At 45.6% G+C, this 19,032-nt stretch overlaps 1 protein-coding gene across 2 annotated transcripts in view; it reads left to right on the forward strand.

Moving 5' to 3' along the window:
• Window positions 1-1,492: 1,492 nt before the first annotated feature.
• Window positions 1,493-19,032, forward strand: part of LOC115830213 (rho guanine nucleotide exchange factor 26) — a 35,758-nt gene continuing 18,218 nt past the window's right edge. The window contains exons 1-8 of one of the 2 annotated variants that reach the window (XM_030794301.1): window positions 1,493-2,935; window positions 3,446-3,451; window positions 4,361-4,397; window positions 5,302-5,447; window positions 8,301-8,357; window positions 9,567-9,727; window positions 17,752-17,904; window positions 18,310-18,439. In XM_030794301.1, the coding sequence (XP_030650161.1) occupies window positions 1,715-2,935; window positions 3,446-3,451; window positions 4,361-4,397; window positions 5,302-5,447; window positions 8,301-8,357; window positions 9,567-9,727; window positions 17,752-17,904; window positions 18,310-18,439 (1,911 nt within the window). In that variant the 5' untranslated portion in view covers window positions 1,493-1,714. Of the gene's footprint in view, window positions 2,936-3,445; window positions 3,452-4,345; window positions 4,398-5,301; window positions 5,448-8,300; window positions 8,358-9,566; window positions 9,728-17,751; window positions 17,905-18,309; window positions 18,440-19,032 lie in introns of both variants that reach the window. The other variant, XM_030794299.1, reaches the window with a different exon arrangement.

A 19,032-nucleotide genomic window follows, 5' to 3' on the forward strand; every position in this document is an offset into this window, starting at 1 on the left:
GTTATTATCAAGTATATGAACATAGTGACATCCATCATACAGTTGTCTTAAAACGTTGTCTCCAGCTAAAACCAATACAGACCGTTTGAGACCAGTTCAACCAATACAGACCATTTGAGACCAGTAGTTTCTATCAGTTGTTTTTCAAGTGGAACCAGACCAATACATTCCAGGTGAAATTTCTATTGGTTTTTAAATGGTTTTCTACTGGTATTCTACTGGATGTCTACTGGGCATTCCAGTAGAAACCAGTTATGAAATCAGTTTAATGTGTTTCAATTTCCCTATAAAAACCAATAGGAACCAGTTAAAATTTCTATTGGTTTTTAAATGGTTTTCTACTGGTGTTCTACTGGATATCTACTGGATTTCAACTGGATGTCTACTGGGATTTTCTATTGGATGTGAACTGGAATTTCCACTAAGGAACCTTAATGCTCCGAGACAATTAGAAATCAATAAGGCTTCCAAGCAGCCAATGCATCACTATAAACTATCGTTAAATGCTTCTCCCGCTATTAGCTGTAACCATACGATTCATTTCACATAGGTCACAATGCTATGAACTTATAATTACAGGCAACATTTACAACAACGTTAAGGTTAAGGAAACTGACAATCAACTTCCATCTGACTTAACCTGTTTTTATAAACGGAACCACAAGATGGCACCAATAAAGCACGTGTAGTATAAACCCCGATTTCAGGGACTCGTCTGGGACAATTGAGTCTGCTACTTCTGTTTACAGTTACTTTATTGGGTATATCTTGGTTCTATGTTTATTTACATTATCGACCACAGTAATCGTCACCAGTTAAATAAAACTACTTCTAATCTTTTTTTAGGATTTTGTACGCTCGTATACGTGCAAGGAAAGGTCTGCCGCTGGCACTGTCAGGGTGCTAAGTTCAGATGCGGTCCCGCAGACTTGAAGGCACGTGACGTCACTTGAACTTGTAAAATCCTTTGCCTCACTAAACTTCGTCATTCCAGTTGTGGCCCTTCTTGGTGATTAACGTACGCTGAGTATTTGTAGCAGAGCACCGCACAAGGATGCTAGGGAAACAAACCGGAATGTTTGGACTTTAAGAGAACTTTTAATTTGTTTTGTTTTCGTCCGACATCCACATAATAATTAAAAGTGAGAATTCGCGGACAACAAAACTGGGCCGGCGAGAGGGATTAAGAGTGCCAAACTTCAAAGCTGAGTAAATAACGTAATTAAGGTATACATCTTTCCTAACTAGTTTTGCGATGTTTGGAAAACGACATTTGATGGATTTTACCACTTTACTTCAGCTTCATCCCTTGTGAACTGCAAGGTAAACGTCGGACTGTCTGTGCCTGTATTATCTCAATATTGGCAAACAGTCAGATATCTTTCACCGAAAGTGTTTTGATCGTTGAAGGCATGTAGATTCGGTATGTTCCTTATTGTCAAAATGTTTCTAATGCTTGTTACTTCACGTTCGTAATGTAATACTTAATGAATTGTTCGGAAATAGTCAAATATTGCAACAGTAAGTAGAGTGTTCGTTAATTATTGATCAGAGAGAGTAGCAGAGGTCAGTGTTCACCACGGTGCCTGGACTGCAATCGATTTCTGTAAGTCGTTTCGGTTCAGTCAAGGGTCATCGCAGCAGTTCGCCGCGGGACTGCAGTGTTCTCTCAGTGACCTGTTGATTGGAAGCTGTTGATTCTCTGTGACTCGCTATGGACTACGGCAACGAGGTGGACCTGTCGAACAACAACAACATTACGCCGCTTTGGAAAAGACGATCCGGTAGCCATGTCGGGTCAAGGGACTTGAGACCCAAACCCAGACCTTTGAGTTACCAGATCGACGGAGTATTGAAGACAGACTTTCCCGTGAACGATAACTGTAATTTTACTCTTTCGCAACCTGCTGAGAAAGTCGTGGCCACACCGACCAGCGGCAACATGGTACTTAAACATATTCTGAACAAACCTCCCCGTAAGACGCGGGTTGTGCGGAGTATCAGTATCGGACATTTGTCTAATGGACGATTTTCTTTACCCAAGTTTAAGTCGGAGAGTGATAAACATTCACTGGGCAGCCGCTCCCCTGAGCTATCAACGCGCCCCGCAGAGAACGGAGTATCGCAGGGAAAGCAAGCCCAGGATCCTCACAAGCGCCTGTCTGCTCAGGTCACTCTCACTTCTCAGAGTGATCAGATTGTTTTTGGAAGTACCCCAGCGCTGACCGACCCCGTCTCACAGAGGCAGGGTACCCCGCCCCCCCAGAGCTGCAACCATCAGTTGTCCCCTCCAGCTAAGCCCCAGGATGTCTGTGACTCTTCCCCAGCTCCCCGTCCCTCCTCCTCCTACAGCTCCACTTCCAGCATCCCCTCCCTCTCCTCCACAGCCAGCACCCCCTCTGATCCCCCCACCCCGCGCACTCCATCCCCAGCCGAGAGGGGGGGCGGTGACGGGGTGGTTCTGCCGCGACAGCCTTCCCAGTGTTCCCAGGGCTCCTCGGAGGGCAAAACGATGCCCTCCATTGTCCTGAGTACCCATAGCCTGGCTGCACTGAAGATGGGTACCCAGCAGATCATCCCTAAGGGTCTGGCCTCTGACACACGCCTCACCAAACCTGCCACAAACAGCCCACAGAACCTGGGCCTGGGGTTGCACCTGGACCCCAGCAAACGGGCCCTACGCGCCCGGAGTATGGTGGAGAGCGGAGCTTTCTTCTCCACCAGCAGGGATGATGTAGATGGAGATTGTGAGGACAGTCCCGGAACACTCCGGAGAGGCCTGCGTTCCACGTCCTATCGGCGCGCAGTGGTCGGTGGGATGGATTTCGATTCGCCCCTGGCAAACCCGAAGGCCCACCGTCTGTCCCAGCCTGTATTCAGAGGAGTGACAGAGGACAGGGAGAGATCGGCCAGCCCAAGCCCAACCAAGAGCAAGGTGAGTGGGACTCCCCTCAGGCTGAATCCCTGTCGGGCAGTTTGCCCAGGTTAAACTCCAGCCCTCTAAAAATAACTCCTGTTATGCAACTGTTTTCCTATTGCTAACTGTTTTGAGGAAAATTGAAAGACTGGCACAAGTTCAGCAAGCCTGGAGTATGATTTTGGTCTGTGCTGTGTGAGGCACAGAATGATGTTTACAGCAGAAGGACAGTATTAAAACTCACTAACAATTCCCAGATGTGGTGTTCTGTGACTGAAGATACCCTGAGTCTACAGTCTTTTGACTCTGCGCTCATTCATATCGGCCAAAGGTGTCAAAGTCCAGCCCTGGAGGGCCATGGTGCCTGCTGTTTTTCTTGTCGTCCAACTAAATATACTAAATCTCTGATTGGCTGAAGAGTGTGCACACCTGTTTTCAAGCTGAAAATCAACAGGTAACTAAGAGGTGAAAACAAGAACCAGCAGGACCCTGGCCCTTTAGGACCAGATTTTGACACATGTGATATAGATGCTAGTATCTACACAAAGGGAGTTTCTGCTTGATGTAGAGCAGGAGAGATAACCTGCCCATTGTTTTGCAGTCTTGCATGAGGAACCTTTTTCAGAAACCTCAGGCACCATGAAACGGTGCACTAAAGTTAATATTATTCCCAAAACTCAGCCGTTTGTGGAATTTCACAGGTTACTGAGTTTATAGTAAAATCTGATCTGAATTTTTGGAAAACATAATACACTAAGCTGAAAAACATGTAACGTTTTAACCATGATTTGGATAAGTCTCCTTAAAAGGGGGCTAATTGTTTCCTGCCCAGCAGTTGCAGTCTGAAGGTCTGTGCTGAATTTAGGCCTGACACAGTCCCCAAATTAGCTCTGTTTTGAATTGCCCAGTGTGAGGCAGAGGTCAATGGAAGGGTCAAGGAGGTCAAAGGTCATTGACAGGTGGTAATAGAAGTCTGTCCAGTGGCGTGTGTCTGGAGAATTTGACAGGCCAGTGTGAGTAGTGACAGGTAACTGTGTTGGCTGTGTTAGTGGGTTTAAGGGCCCAGTAAAGTCAGACTGATTCTGACTTTAGCCTTAGGACAGAGAGTCCACAACCACAGAAAGCTGCTCTTAATGGATTTGAATTACTTAATCTTGTTTACTGAGCCAAAATTATTCTCAGAAAAAACAAACCAAAATTGGTAGGTGGATTAAACTCAAAGTACCGTTAGCGCCTCAGATTTGGGCAAGATTTTTCAGTCGACTGTCTAGGTTTAAAGATGACATTCATAACTGGCGTACTGCTGTTTGTGCCACATTAAATATCTTCCACATTAAACAGCCTGTTTAAATAGCTTCAGCTCATGCCTGCTTACATAAGACCAGCACTGGCCAGGCCAGACTAATCAGTCTCACGTCTCTCCCTCAGAGCCCAGACAAAAAGAAAGGCCTGGTGACCCAGAGAACATTTGACAGTGAAGGTGAGTCCTTCTGGAGTTGAGTGCTTGTTTGTGTTTGTTTGTGTGTGTGTGTGTGTGTGTGTGTGTGTGTGTGTGTTCTGTTTGTGTGTCTGTGTCTGTGTTTGGGTTTGTGTGTTTGTGTGTGTGTGTTTGTGTGTGTGTGTGTGTCTGTCTGTTTGTGGAGGGTGGAGGAGCTGATGTGAGTGATGTCCTGGCTTTATAAAATCAGTGGCATCTGTTTTGGTCTGGAATGCTTTGATCCTGTGGTGGCGGGAAGCCGTCCATTGCCTTATCAATGGGCAGCATTCATTAATCATTCATTTCTCTGACCTGCTGAACAGGCCAGACTACCCTAACCCCTGTGTTTAGACCACACTCTTCATGTTGAATTAGTCGATCCCAGGATACTCAAGGATATACTGGATTCCTAATCAGTGTTTCAATCAATGTGGCACTGGTTTTGAACATTGGTTTTAATATGTTTAATCTGTTTAATCTACTCATTAAGTTCTTTCTGCTCTTTCTGACAGTGTGTTCATATAATGTCTTGATGGCCCAGGTATTTACTCTGTAAAAACTCCACGCCACCTGTAAACTGATTACCAGACTCATTACTGTTCTGTGGTTAAACATCTGAGCTCTTTCCTCAGATCAGGATGAGTGGCTTGGAGGCAGAACACATGCCTGTGGAGAGTTGAGGACTTAGTTTAATTCCTCTCTGTTAAAGCCATGCTTGGCATGTTTACCAGAGGTGTGAGCTAATGTGGCTAACACGCTAAACAGCCGTTTCAAATTGCTTTCAGAGGTGATTGCTAATAGCTCAGACTAGATAACAATCTCTGTATCTGAGTGGCTGACCAAAAATGCCTTCCATAGACAGGAATGTTTATCTCACTCTGTGTTTCTCTATGTCTGGTTTGTGTAGACGATGAGGTGCTGTATCAGAATTACCAGGAGAAAGCCCTGCACAACGACTCTGACGAGGACGTGGAGTTGAGAGAACCGAAACCAGATGACCGTATCGTAGTCCAGTACAAACCGATCCGCACGTCCTGGAGCCAGCTCAGCGTGGTGAGGACGGCACACACGTCTGACCCCAGACGCTTGTCAGTCACACACACACGCGCGCGCACACACACACGCACACACACACACACACACACAGCTTGGGACAGACAGACATGCCCACACTAAAAAAATGGATCCAGACATGATTATGCACACATGTAGAGTAACAATTACAACCTGCTTCAATCTGTCTGATTGTGGTGTATTTACTAACACCTCTTCACAAACAAACACAGACAGCCACTGCGCAAAGAGGCTCAGGAATGCTGAGGTTTCCAAAGAATGTGGCCACGCAAGTGTTCCTGCCTGGTTTTCCCTCTCTGTGGCAGAGAGAGAGGGAGAGAGAGAAGTGAATAGAAACAGTAGGGGGAGAAGCATGTGGAGTTGCAGGACAACAGAGAGAAGCCAGGGCGTGAAGCCAGATCCTTGGCAATCTCCAGAGATTCTTCCCAGTGGAAAAATGAAAAAAATGCAGAAGGCAGGATCAGTGTGGTGACTCCTGTTATGGAATTACGTAATCGAGTTTGGGGGCTGGAACAGTGGGAGACTATAATGATATTTTCCACTTAGGCATTCCGTTCTCCTTGTTTTTATTTACACATATCTGGGCCTACTTAAGCAAGAATGTTCTGGAAGGTTCTTGAATGAGAGACAGAACTGCCCTTCTCCAACTTCCAATTTCCAGAAAGAGAGGGAAAGAGAGAGATTTACTATAAAAAACGAAAATGATAATATAAAATATTTAGAGGGAAAAGAGAAGAGAGCCTTGAAAAAGGGAAAGAGTGGGGTGATTGCCTGGGATAGAGAGGGAGGGTGGAGGAGAAGGACAGAAATAGGAGAATAGTTGAGTTGTGTGGGCCTGTGGTGCACTGTGCCTGTAGGTTGTGTATTTTGGCTTGGGAGGGGTCTCAGTAAGCCTGATTTGTTGAGGTCCCCCTTCACAGGTGTTCAAGCCTGGACTCATTCACACACACGGGGTGGGGGTGGGGGGGTGGAGGAGAACAAAAGGGCTGGGCGTTAGAGCCATTCAGTATGTATTAAATATCACTTTGAGGGCCAAGTTAACTGAAGGCTTTTACCAGGGCGTGTCTACCAATACTGCCAGTGTTTGGCTTAGATATTCATTGGCTGCTGTTCATTGATTATGGTAATAGCACCCACACTAAATGCTTCTTTTGTCTTGTGAATAGCTTTCGTAATTGTGGCTATTGTCAGAACTATGGAAAGTATGACTATGTGACAGAATGAAAATTAAAAAGAAAAGAAAAGAAAATTCTGAAGTATCCTAGCAACAGGTAGTGTATGATATCCTTGGAAACCTCTGTTGCTCTGATGCTTTTGGGGAGCAGCAGGACTGGCTGAAGAGTGATGAGCCTAGAGTTTTAGAGTCCTCTGTAGTGTGCACAGATGTCTTCCGGTGGCTTGGGACGGGGAGGTTTGGCAGGACTGACAGAGAGAAATCTTTGACCTTCAAGTCCTTCTGTGTTTATGACAGTCAGATAATAGTTTGACCTGTTCTCTCAGATTGTAAATGTAGAGAAAGTGAAAGGTTGGTACAGTTTGCGAAATTTCCCTACAGTCTGTGTTTTCCCATCGTTTCTTTCCACTGTCCCTGGAGCACTCCACCTGACACACAACCTTCGTAGCATCCTCTCCTGTCGCTTTCTTCTAAGTCTCTGTTTTCCTGTAGGGGTGTGAGGATTGTTCGTAAGAAAAGGGAACAATGCCAAACATCCTGGGAAGACGTCACATCTTCTCAAGGCTTTGTGTCTGTCAGGCCTGCCGTGAGCACTGATCTCTGCTCCCAGAAACCTGATGCTACAGACATGTGAAGGGAGCCTGGGAGAAGTTGTTAGGAAACTGGTGAAATTCCACTGCCACCAGCTCTTACTACTCTCTCTCTCTCTCTCTCTCCCTCAGGCCAACTTACTTTTTATTTGTTCTCTCAGTGTTTGCCAAAGGCCATTGGGTTTGGATTTTAGAAAGACCTGCTTAGCTTCCTTGTACAGTAAAGCTTGGGGAATGGGTGAGCATGAGCGGTAGAGGGAAAAAAAGAATGAAAGGGGCCCTTTTTTTTTTACTTCACAGACTTGTATAGATAGTTAGAGATAGTTGAAGCCACAGATCTGAGTGCTGTAGCTGAGATCGTGTTTGTATGTGTGTGTTTGTGGCCTGGTCACATGGATTGGTCATGGGACTGTAGCCTCTGTCCCCTTTCCTCTGTTGTTTTAAATTTGATCCTGGCTTTGAGAGTGCTGAACGTGTGAATTGTGGAGTAGGATGGGTTTTTTGTGCTGGGTACAATGAGCAGAGATTACTTTTCTTTGGGCTCATATGTAGGCAGTCTGGCCTTTCTGGAACCTCTGACGATAAATGAGAATCTCGGGAAATGGTTTAATTAGGTAGAAAATCACTCATGCAAATACACAAACGCACACACATTACTACTACGACTACTGCTACTACAGAGATTTATATGTTTAATATTACATGCTCACTTCATCCAAACACACATACTCAACCAACATACACACATGCAAGCGCATTTCGAAGGATGTCATACACACTGAACAAGCTTTATTTAACCGTATACTTTCCCATCCTCATATTCAGTGGTCTGGTATAAGAAGAGTTTTTGTCTAACCTACATATACCAGTGAAATCTTTATCTACCTCCAAAGCGAAGCTCACACCAGCTCCTTCACCCTCTGTCTTAAAGTCATTGTGCCTGTTAGACACAAATAGATGAGGCTTAAAGTGGAGGCAATGACTAGCATTTTTGTCTCTGTTTGAAGCTCTAATTTAATCTCTTCTCACTCAAAGCCCTGTCCTTGTCTGCTACTCCTCCTTTTCCAGGTCAAAAAGAGTGGGGCAGCAGAGAAGCTGACTCCGGAAGAGCGGAAAAGACAAGAGGTAAAGCATCCCACCTCTCCCTCTCTCTCTCTCTCTCTCTCTCTCTCTCTCTCTCTCTTTCTCTCTCTCTCTCTCTCTCTCTCTCTCTCTTTCTCTCTCTCTCTTTCTCTCTCTCTCTCTTTCTCTCTCTCCCTCTCTCTCTCTCTCTCTCTCTCTCTCTCTCTCTCTTTCTCTCTCTCTCTCTCTCTCTCTCTCTCTCTCTCTTTCTCTCTCTCTCTTTCTCTCTCTCTCTCTCTCTCTCTCTCTCTCTCTCTCCTCTCTCTTTCTCTCTCTCTCTCTGTCAGGAAGGAGTGAGATTGAAACTACAGTGCTATACGCTGGTCATGATTCTGATATTCCAACCAGATGCATGAATGGGTAGAATCTATGTAGCTGTGCATGTGTGTGTATGTGTGTGTGATTTCCCTCCTCCAGAGCCAGTCAGTTCCCTGTCTGTGGGAACCGTCTCTCTCACATAAAACTAATAAACACACACAGATAGTGCAGAAGTACAGCTCTGTGACTAAGCAGTTCATTTAGACACTCATTCAAAGCAGGCAGTGCCCTGACGATATTCATATCAGTAAAGGCCTAGGATTTCTAGTGATTCTGAAAAGCAATGAAATTCCTAATTTAAGTTTAGAGTATGGAATTTAACACACCCTTCTTTAACGCAGTGATCCAAGCCAAAATTCCTCAGATATTATTCATCAAACCCAGATATGTTCAGAGTGCGACTGATCTATTAATTTCCATGGTGACTGACTGCATGCAACCTCATTTCCTGTTTTATCAAGAAACAGACTCTGGTATGTTAGAGATAAGGGAGGAATCTGGTTTGCTTGTGGATTTGTCAATTGACAATGAACAATGTATTGGTGGGGCGGGTTTAATTCGTCTGAATTTGTATCTGAGGTTTCCACATTCGTTGAGAGAAATTACCCTGATCTTTGTAGAATGCACCATCCATGACTCTAACTATAGTAACAGTGGTTACACAGTGACTCTGTCTGAAGGAATGTAGTTATTAGTGACACTCGAGTTGAAGGAAACTGAGAAACGTGTTGCCCGTGATGCTGTCACAAACCACACAGTGCTCTATACTCTTGTCCAGTCATGTAGCACACTGTGTCAGACATCCTAGTTATTTGTTTTCATCACCCGTAGCATGCTGCCTTGTGAAAAAAAAAACCCTAACCCTAGTGTTTTCTCTCCCGGTGGTCTCCTCAGGCAATCTTCGAGGTCATCTCATCAGAGCACAGTTACCTCCACAGCCTGGAGGTCCTCATCAGAATGTTCAAGAACTCCAAGGAGCTCAACGACACCATGACCCAGACAGAACGCCACCATCTCTTCTCCAACATCGTGGACGTCTGTGAGGCCAGCAAGAAGTAAGAGTTGCCAAACTCTCCTAAAATCTTGCTCCAACCTGAATCGTCTTTCATATCAATCCCCCCTACCACCACCACCCTCTTCTGAGAAAGCATGGGTTTTGTTATGCAGTTTTGTCAGCATCCTTTCAAAACCAGTGTCTAAATCACTGAGGTTAACCGCTCAGCACCCTACTGTGTCTCTGTTGTTGGCAGCCTTACCCTGGGTGTAATTTGGTGTTGGGTTGAAGTCGATTCCCCACACGGTTGGAGTTTTGGCTGAGGACGAGCATATTGCGTGCTGATGAAGCAGGGGAAAGAGGGAACTGTTTGTCACATGGGGTAATTAGCATTGTCTTCGAAGACTAAAACAAGCTGTGAAGAGGGGTTGGGGTGCGGAGTCAGCAGAGAGTTCTGTACAGACACGCAGGGTTTAACCTCACCCCAAGTCCCTGGTTGCTTCATCAGGAGGGTTAGAGGGAGTAGGATCCTGCCCAATGCATGTTTAAATCCTGAGTTGTCTTCATGGGCCTGTGGCATTGTTCAAACGCTGAGCAAGATTCTCCCGTCCCAAAAAGTGTTGTCTGACTCATGCCCAAAAAATGCACTTATTACACAGCCTGGCTTTGGAGGAGTAACCAGCATCCACCTGTTTTGAGTAAAGCCTGCTCTGGCCTTGCTCTCAGACTGAGACGGTCTCTGTAACCGTGTCTAACACGTCTGTTCTCTGTCCTGCCTATGATCTCTGAGAATCGTCATAACCGGTTTTGTTGTTGCTGCTGTTGCTGTTTTTGTCGTTTGTACCTCTTCTGTGGATGCTGTGTTTAAAGTTAACGTTGAATTCAGCTGGGGTGTGCCTTGACAGGCGTCTGTCTTAAGCCTGATGTTGATTTACCATTTTTAATGCAGTGTTTCCTGTGGGACCCAAGGCTATAGTGACAGATGGCTGACTGTGTTAAGTAAAGAGGCTCATTACTGAGATGCATTTTTATCCACATGATTACAGAAAACTCAGGTAACATCCCAGCTGTGCCTGGGTCACTTATAATGCATTTTGGGAATTGTAGTTTCCATTGATATTGATGATATATAATCTTTAAACAGGGGTTAAAGTCTCTAACTATCAGTTGTAAAAAGCACTATTACATACAGAGCCAAAATCCTGCTCACACACGCATGCAGAGCTCACACATTCCTGTTTTTCTTGTGCAGGGCTTTGAGAGGAAGTTGTGTTTAGTAATTGAGGATTAATTGGTTTCAATAGAGTTGGCACTCTATTATCCACACTAGTTGGCACTGACATGTCTGTGGTGTTGGACAGCAGTACTGGCAAGTGCTGGAACAGTAACTGTGGTTTTTGCTGGTCTGAGATCAGATGAAAGCAGGATTATGTAAGTACAAAAAAAACTTTGAATTCACTGCAGGGAGTGTCGTGAGTGTGCTCTTAGAAAAGGTGAGGTGTATGTGTGTGTGTGTGCATGCATGCGTGTGTGTACGTGTGTGTGTGTTCACTTGGAGGCTAGGTGTGTCTTTCTACAGCGGTTAAGGAAAGTTTGTGTGTGTCTGTGGGGTTTTGGGTATTTATACCACGTAACCATGGTTGGGATATTAATGTTAAGTTACAGTTAAATGAAAGTCAGTTTGAAATTCCCATTAGGGCATAATGTGTGTGTGTGTGTCTGTCTGTCTCTTTGTCTGTGTGTACGTCTGTCTATGTGTGTGTTTGTCTGTGTATGTTTTATGTGTGTATTTGTTTGTGTTTGTCAGGTTTGAGTGAATTTGATTTAAAACAGTTTAAAACAGTTCATTCAAGGAGCACTCTGAAGGCCATATGAAGTACTGGATTATTCTAGGAAATTTTCTGTGACTTATTAGGATTTCTGCCAAGATTCTGATGAACTGAAATAAAATTGAAATGAAGCTTAGGATTATAAGTAGGCGCTTTGTAGAGTAACTGAGCGCCAGCCAGCATGATGGCCAGTCGTGTTCCATGACCCTCTCCTCCTCGTCCATAGACCTTTCGTTGTGTTTCCCTGGTGACAGACAGCACTGCTCCCTCCAGGCCCTCATGTCTTTCTGTGGTGCAATTGTTCATGCTGTAGACGCTGTCTCAACACAGTGGCGGCCAGCAGGAGACAAGCCGTGTCTGTGTGTGTGTGTGTGTGCACGTGCGCGTGTGTGTGTAAGTGTTTGTCTTTTTGCTGTAGTGGAACAACCTCCTCAAACATCCATTCACTCACTCATAGCTGCTGCTCCAAGTGCGTGCACACACACACACACACACACACACATAAACCCAAAGACATGTTGTAGTGTGAGGAGTCTTCACCTCACACTGACCCCTGGTATGCAGAACAGAACCCAGATTGTGTTATTTGGGGGGACAAGGATGATGTCACAGCATGTGTGTGTGTGGTTACAATGAATGAAGAATGACTCAGTTCAGTTGAATTCATTCACAGAATGATTTACAGGAAACACTGTCTTTTTCAGCATCAAATCAAAATGGAAAATAGTCTGTCAGTAAGGCTGTGTGTGTGTGTGTGTGTGTGTGTATGGGAGAGATGCATGTGAAGGAAACCTTAGGAGTGTAGTGTGTTTCACATTTTTAACAGCACAGGCAGGCAAGCATACACACACACAAACACACACACACACATGCGCGTGCGCACACACATGCACACACACATGCACACGCACCCATACGCCCATGTTTTGTCACAGGCACCTCTGTTATTCCAGGAACAGCATGTCCACATCTGTGACAATCTCTTGCATTACCTCATCCTGCCAGCTGTGTGTGTGTTTGTGTGTGTTTGTGTGTGTGTGTTCAGATCAATGTTCTCGCCCTGTACCATGTTCGGTTTCTATCCTATAAAAGGGTGATGTCTTCATTCCTCTGGGTCCTGGCTCTCTTCCTGTAAACACGCTGTGTTTGGCTGGTGGAAATGAGCGAGATTGGGATCTGCTCTCTGTCCTCCTTCTCGCACGTCCTCCGTAGTCAAAGTCTAGATACAAGGAGAGATCCAGCCACCAGCTTCAGCTCTCAGAATCCCACTGGTCACATAACAATGACACACAGAGCAGCATGCTTCTGACATATTTATGTTTCCATTTCCTCCATTTTACATGTGGCCTTTTTTCCTAATTCAGCCCGTGGGGCACAAACTTAGTTATCTAGGGTAAATGTCATAGAGTTACTCTCATTCTGTTGGGTGTTTATTTCCACCTCCTGTTTATTTGTCTTTGTTAGAAGTGATTGGTTTAATGTGTCAGAGTTCCCCAGACCAGACACATTCTGATGCTGCTGCTCAGGCAGCCTGGCCTGAGATAAAAAAAAAAAAAAAAAGACATATATTTGTGTGTTGGTCTTTAATGTTTTGATTGGGCTGTTGTCAGGCTGCTATAAGTTCTGCTTTGTGAGACGTGTGACATCACTAGACTGGATTGGAGCTCTAGTCAGTCACTGTGGCCAGTGCAGTCTGTCTGTGAGTCTCACAATCTTACAGTCCACACCCTCACACACACACACACACACACACACACACACACACACACACAGGACCGCATAAACACACACACACACACACACCTATACACAGGACCGCAGAAACACACACACACACACACACACACACACACACACAGGACCGCATAAACACACACACACACACCTATACACAGGACTGCATAAACACACACACACACACACACACCTATACACAGGACTGCATAAACACACACACACACACACACACACAGGACTGCATAAACACACACACACACACACACACACCCATACACAGGACTGCATAAACACACACACACACACACACAGAGGACCGCATAAACACACACACACACGCACACCTATACACAGGACTGCATAAACACACACACACACACACACACACATACATGTTTGCTTAACAAGAGCTGTTGTTTTCAGTTTTTCTTTTGCTTCGTTTTCCCATTTCTCTTTTCTTTGGACTTCTTCATTTTACGTCTGAGGTGACTTGCGTCTGAAGTGTAGACTAAATATTGTGTATTTTCCCAGAGGTCTTGTGCCTGTCCTTCGTCTGTGAGATCGGCAGAGTTTGGGGAAAATAGAAGTGTGGAAATGAGGTCAGACAAATTTGTATGGAGTTTTACTGCATTCCTATACATTTAGCAGCAGCAGCAGTGTGTCTGGCAGGGAACTCAGAGCCAGTAAAATATAATGAACTCCAGGATAAACAGAGATGACTCCATCCACCCTCTTCATCACAGTTCATTAAAACACTGTATGTGGACAGGATGCACAGTGTGTGTGTGTGTGTGTGTGTGTGTGTGGTGTGCTTGTGTGTGTGCTGTGATTTAATGAGGTGTCTTATTATGTTTTGTTGGGCTATACTGTGCTGTGTTTGGTTGTGCTGTAGCCGTTGTGCGGTGCTGTTGTTGTCGTGTTGTGTTGTGTTGCGTTGCATTGGTGCACTGTGCTGTACTTCAGAACACACACACACACACATACACACTAAGGGGTTGTGAAATGCTGTTGCTGAAATACATGGACCTGAGGCATGTGGTGAGACAGGGTGTGGGCTGCTCATTAACGTATGTGATTAAAATAAAACGATTTCGCCGACGTCTCCTGTCAGCCTCATTTTTCCTCTTGCCAGAGGAACACTCAGCCCAGCAGAAGCAGAAAGTTCAGGAGGGCTGAAGACTCTCTACCGAAATATGTTCAGAATTTATGTCCCCGTGCCAAACTGCCACTCCAGCCAAAAGCAGTCTGACGACTCGGCTACTGCAGAAACCACCTGGGCCAAAAATCCTGGAATAACTTAGAGAAAGAGGGTGTGTGTGTGTGTGTTTGTGTGTGTATGCATGTGTTTTTGTGTGTGTGCGTGTATGCGTGTATGTGTGTGTTTGTGTGTGTGCATGTGTTCGAGCCTAAGAGAGAACAGAAGGGAGGGAAATAGAGATGTTTTGACCTTCCTTTTGACAGCAATATTTCACCTGCCACAGTTCTCACGGGACTGTCTGTACTGTGAGCTCTGAGACTCTCTGTGGGGTGTATACGGGTCTTCTCTCCTGTAGCTGATAACTCTTATCTTGCCTCAGTAGCGGGAGAGAGACGGGAGGTGCTAATAGCTTAGGGTGTGTGCCAAAAAAATCTGGCCTCACTGGACTGGCTGCATGATGGGAGAGACCTCGTGCACGTCTTTGGCTCTAAGTACATACGCTCTAGATTCTGCTCTAGATTCTGCTCCAGATTCTTGTCAGTTCATAGAGAGGAAGTGCCTGACGACCAAGGGAATCGAATGGATGTAATCTTTATGAGTCTGAATGTGGTGTGTGTGTGTGTGTGTATGTGTGTGTGTGTGTGTGTGTTTGAAAAAGCATCCTTCTGTAGCCTATTATGGCTCTGGTAAATGAAACATCCACACAGCCAGACTCTCTCTCGCTATCCTGCCGTCACACTGTGCGTTTATGTGTCTTTGTATCCTGGACGAATTCTAATTCACATCCTGTTCTTAACAGGGCAGGTGCGTTAATATGTGCATGTGAGTGTGTGTGCGCGTGAGTGAGTGAGTGTGTGTGTGTGTGTGTGTGTGTGTGTGTGTGTGTGTGCACCTGCATTCCTCTCTCTGCATTTTTGCTGCAATGTCATTACCTCTCTACAGTAGGGAAGTTTTTATACCTCAGTAACCATTGTTACTGTGGCTTAAAGGTTTTTTATAACAAACTTTGTTTGTCTTTGCTTGTTTTGATTTTTCCCTGACATCACGTCTGTCGTTGCGTGTGAGTCTTTTTGTGTTAAGGACTGGTTTAACTGGTTAGTTTACAGCCTTCTCTTGCAGTAACTTCATCGCAAACAGGCCTAGTCCATCTTCACAATCACCACTAACTTAGGCCCACGGGAGAGCTGCTTTTGTAAGCTGGTGGTAGAATTCTGATGTGGGAGGATTGGGGGGGTGTAGCTTGGGGGGGTTACTAAAGTTGGATATAGTGAATTGAATTATGGGAGATTATGTCAGACATCTCTGTGCTGCTCCCTGTTTCTCACAGATCGCTCAGATGCAGAAATATAAGGGCTGAACTGTTATTGTTTGTCTTTTTACTTTTGACAGGTCTATCATTAATCACAGTTCTTACAGCAACCCTCAGTATTTCAACATGTTGTACCTTCAAATAGGAAGAAAAAAGAGGGAAAGAAGGGACTCTCCAGTGTAGTTGCAGACAGTGAAAATCTGGCACAGGCAGTAATGCTTTGATATGGTTAGGGGGCATGACAGTGATGTCACAATGGAGTGGACCTGAGGCGATGATATCATTGTTTAATGATGCGTGATTAGTGATGTCATTTCGAAATGGAACTCTGGTGCTTATTTTGGGGAACAGAATCGAGAATCAAATATGGGCCTGTCCTTCTGCATATCATTCATGAGTGTCCCAGCTCTGACCCAGAGGACACACACGCACATGCACACACATGCATGTGCGCGCCCACACACACACACACACACACACACACACACACACACAGGGTCCTTGGCTCTGTTTAGCTGTAGGCTGTTCTGAGAACATCTCTGGCCAGAGCACAGCTGTAAATGTGTGTGTGAGAGAGTGAGTGAGTGTGTGTAAATCTGTGTGTGTGTGTGTGTGTGTGTAAGTGAGTGAGTGTGTGTAGGTGAGTGCTGGAGTGGGTGTGTAAGTGAGTGTGTGAGTCTCTCTCTCTCTCTCTCTGGCTGGGTCTCTGTGTGGATGGCTCCCCTGGGTGTGTGTGTGGGTGGGTGAGTGAATGTGTGTGTGTGTGTGTGTGTGTGTAGGTGAGTGCATGAGTGAGTGAGTGAGTGAGTGTGTGTGTTTTTGTGTGTGTGTAAGAATGCCATGGCTCTCTGTGGTAGACAGGGGAACATCGAGGCCTCAGCAGGACAGAATTCCAGATTTTCCACTGCCATGGAGGCTTATTGTGTCAGCAAACACTCTCTCTCTCTCTCTCTCTCTCTCTCTCTCATACACACTCAAACACACACACACACACACACACACACACACACACACATACTGCAGTTTATCTCTGCTTAGCCCCTTTAATCATGATGGTTATGTGAACGCGGAGTGTGACAAACCCTGGGGAGAAGTTGTACAGCTGTAGGTGAACGTCTGTCTATAAATCTTACATTATTTATCTGAACCTTTCACTGTTCACCTCTTACTTACACCAAACACCACAGAGCCACCTGCACTTCGCCAACAGCTTATCCAGCTTCAAAACCCCAAACTTTTCGCTTGTTATCCCAAGAAAGAAAAACATTCGCATTTGGCATGTTTGTCAGAAAATACCTCCGTTTGTTCAGTCAGCTTCCAACACTATTATTGGTACCCAGCAGGTGACCTGTAGTAACCTTTTGCCACTCTCTGTTGTTAAGGGCTTCAGACACCTGTGGGAAGTCCAGGGGTCACACACAGGGGTCAGCCCAAATTTCCAGCCTGGTGACATCAACTCCAGAATTAGACAGTGGGTCAGTGCTGTAGCGGTCGTGCAGGGGGGTGGGGGGCCGGGCGGAACTGCGGGTCGGAGGGGGTTCTTCCACAGATGGCCCCGTGTGACATCCTGTTGGTTACCATGGGGATGGGGATAACCCTGTCCCTGCTGGCGTAAAAGCATGACATCTGTGCGTTTCTGTCAGGAAGACCGTGTGGTGCTCTCCACTCTTTCATCAGGCAGAGAGGAAGTCAGAGAGGGTAATGCTGCTGGCCCCAGCACTGGGCCCAGGGACGTCCTGTGCTGTGATGTTCTCTAGTCCAGGGAACCTCACACAACTTCCTGGCTTTGTGGTGCGTGTATGTGTATAGATGTGTGCGTGTAAGTGCACGTGCATGTGCGTGTGTTTGTTTGTTTGTGTGTGTGTGTGTGTGTGTGTATGTGTATGTGTGTGATGACTAAAACAGGGAGTACCTCTCTGACTCACACTGTTGTTATGTAGGGCATGTTACATATGTTAATCTTCTATCTTTTTTTTAATCGTTCCCTCTTTCTCTTTCGTTTGTCTCTGCAGGTTCTTCAGAGAACTAGAGGACAGGCACCAGCAGAACGTTGTGATTGAGGACATAAGTGACATAGTGGAGAGACACGCAGCGTCAAACTTCGAACCCTACGTGACATACTGTTCAAACGAAGTTTACCAACAACGGACTCTACAGAAACTAGTGTAAGGAGAAATAAATGAATCTCTGTCAGTCCACATCCTTTTTGCTTTTTCTCTCTCTCTCTCTCTCTCTCTCTCTTCCACAGTTCTTCCAACATGCTCATCACCATCTCACTTCTGTTACTCTTAGTGTTGGCCTTGTATTAGTGTCTGTTCAGTCCACAGTAGGAGGGCAGGAGTCTCTTCCTCCTCTGTCTTCCCCCTTCCACCCTGTCTCCTCCCTCCTCCCTTGTCCAGGCAAAACATCTGAATCTTTACCACAGACATCGCTCATATGTCAGATATCATATTAAACCCACACAGGTCAGTCAGATCATTACTGCTCTCGTTTGACCTTCTCTTCATCTCTGCCCTCCCTCCCTCTCCCTCTCTCTCTCTCTCTCTCTCTCTCTCTCTCTCTTTTGACAGGACAAAGAATCCTGCCTTTAAGGAGGCTCTGGGTCGGATTGAGGCGAACCCTGACTGTAGAAACCTGCCCATGATCTCCTTCCTAATCCTGCCCATGCAGCGAGTCACACGTCTGCCCCTGCTCATGGATGTGAGTGATGCTCCTTTTCACTCTGTTCCTCTCTTCACCTCATGCTTCAAGCTCAGTGTTCATCTATTACACGCATTCCTCTCCTCTTCTCCTTTCCCCTGAGCCTCGTCTCTCTCACGCTCTCTCATTTTGACTCACCCTAAACCATTTTAGCCTTTCTCCTTCTTCTCACATGTATATGTCCCTTATTTCTGTTTTCATTTTCACCAGACAACCCATCCCCTAATTCTCATTTTTACTGCACTCATTTAAAACCCTCCACCCGTATCACCAGAACTCTTCAGGCAAACCTTAACACCCTTTTCCACCCCCCCATTCCTCACCGACCCCTGGCCTACTCTGTGAAGACTAGTCTAGCCCAGTTCAGATGAGTACCGGTCCAGCCCAGTTCAGACCAGTACGGTTTGGTCATTTCAACACATTCAGAGACTCCCCCAAGTTCACGTCCATGTGTGACTGCTACTTTAATTAAGTCTGTACCACATTTCAGAGAGAGAGAGAGAGAGAGAGAGAGAGAGAGAGAGAGAGAGAGAGAGAGGAGTAGTCAGACAGACAGACAATCAGACAGAGGGAATGGGTGAGTAAGCATTGAG

The sequence above is a fragment of the Chanos chanos genome, chromosome 2 (genome assembly GCF_902362185.1).
Source record: "Chanos chanos chromosome 2, fChaCha1.1, whole genome shotgun sequence".
NCBI lineage: Eukaryota > Metazoa > Chordata > Actinopteri > Gonorynchiformes > Chanidae > Chanos > Chanos chanos.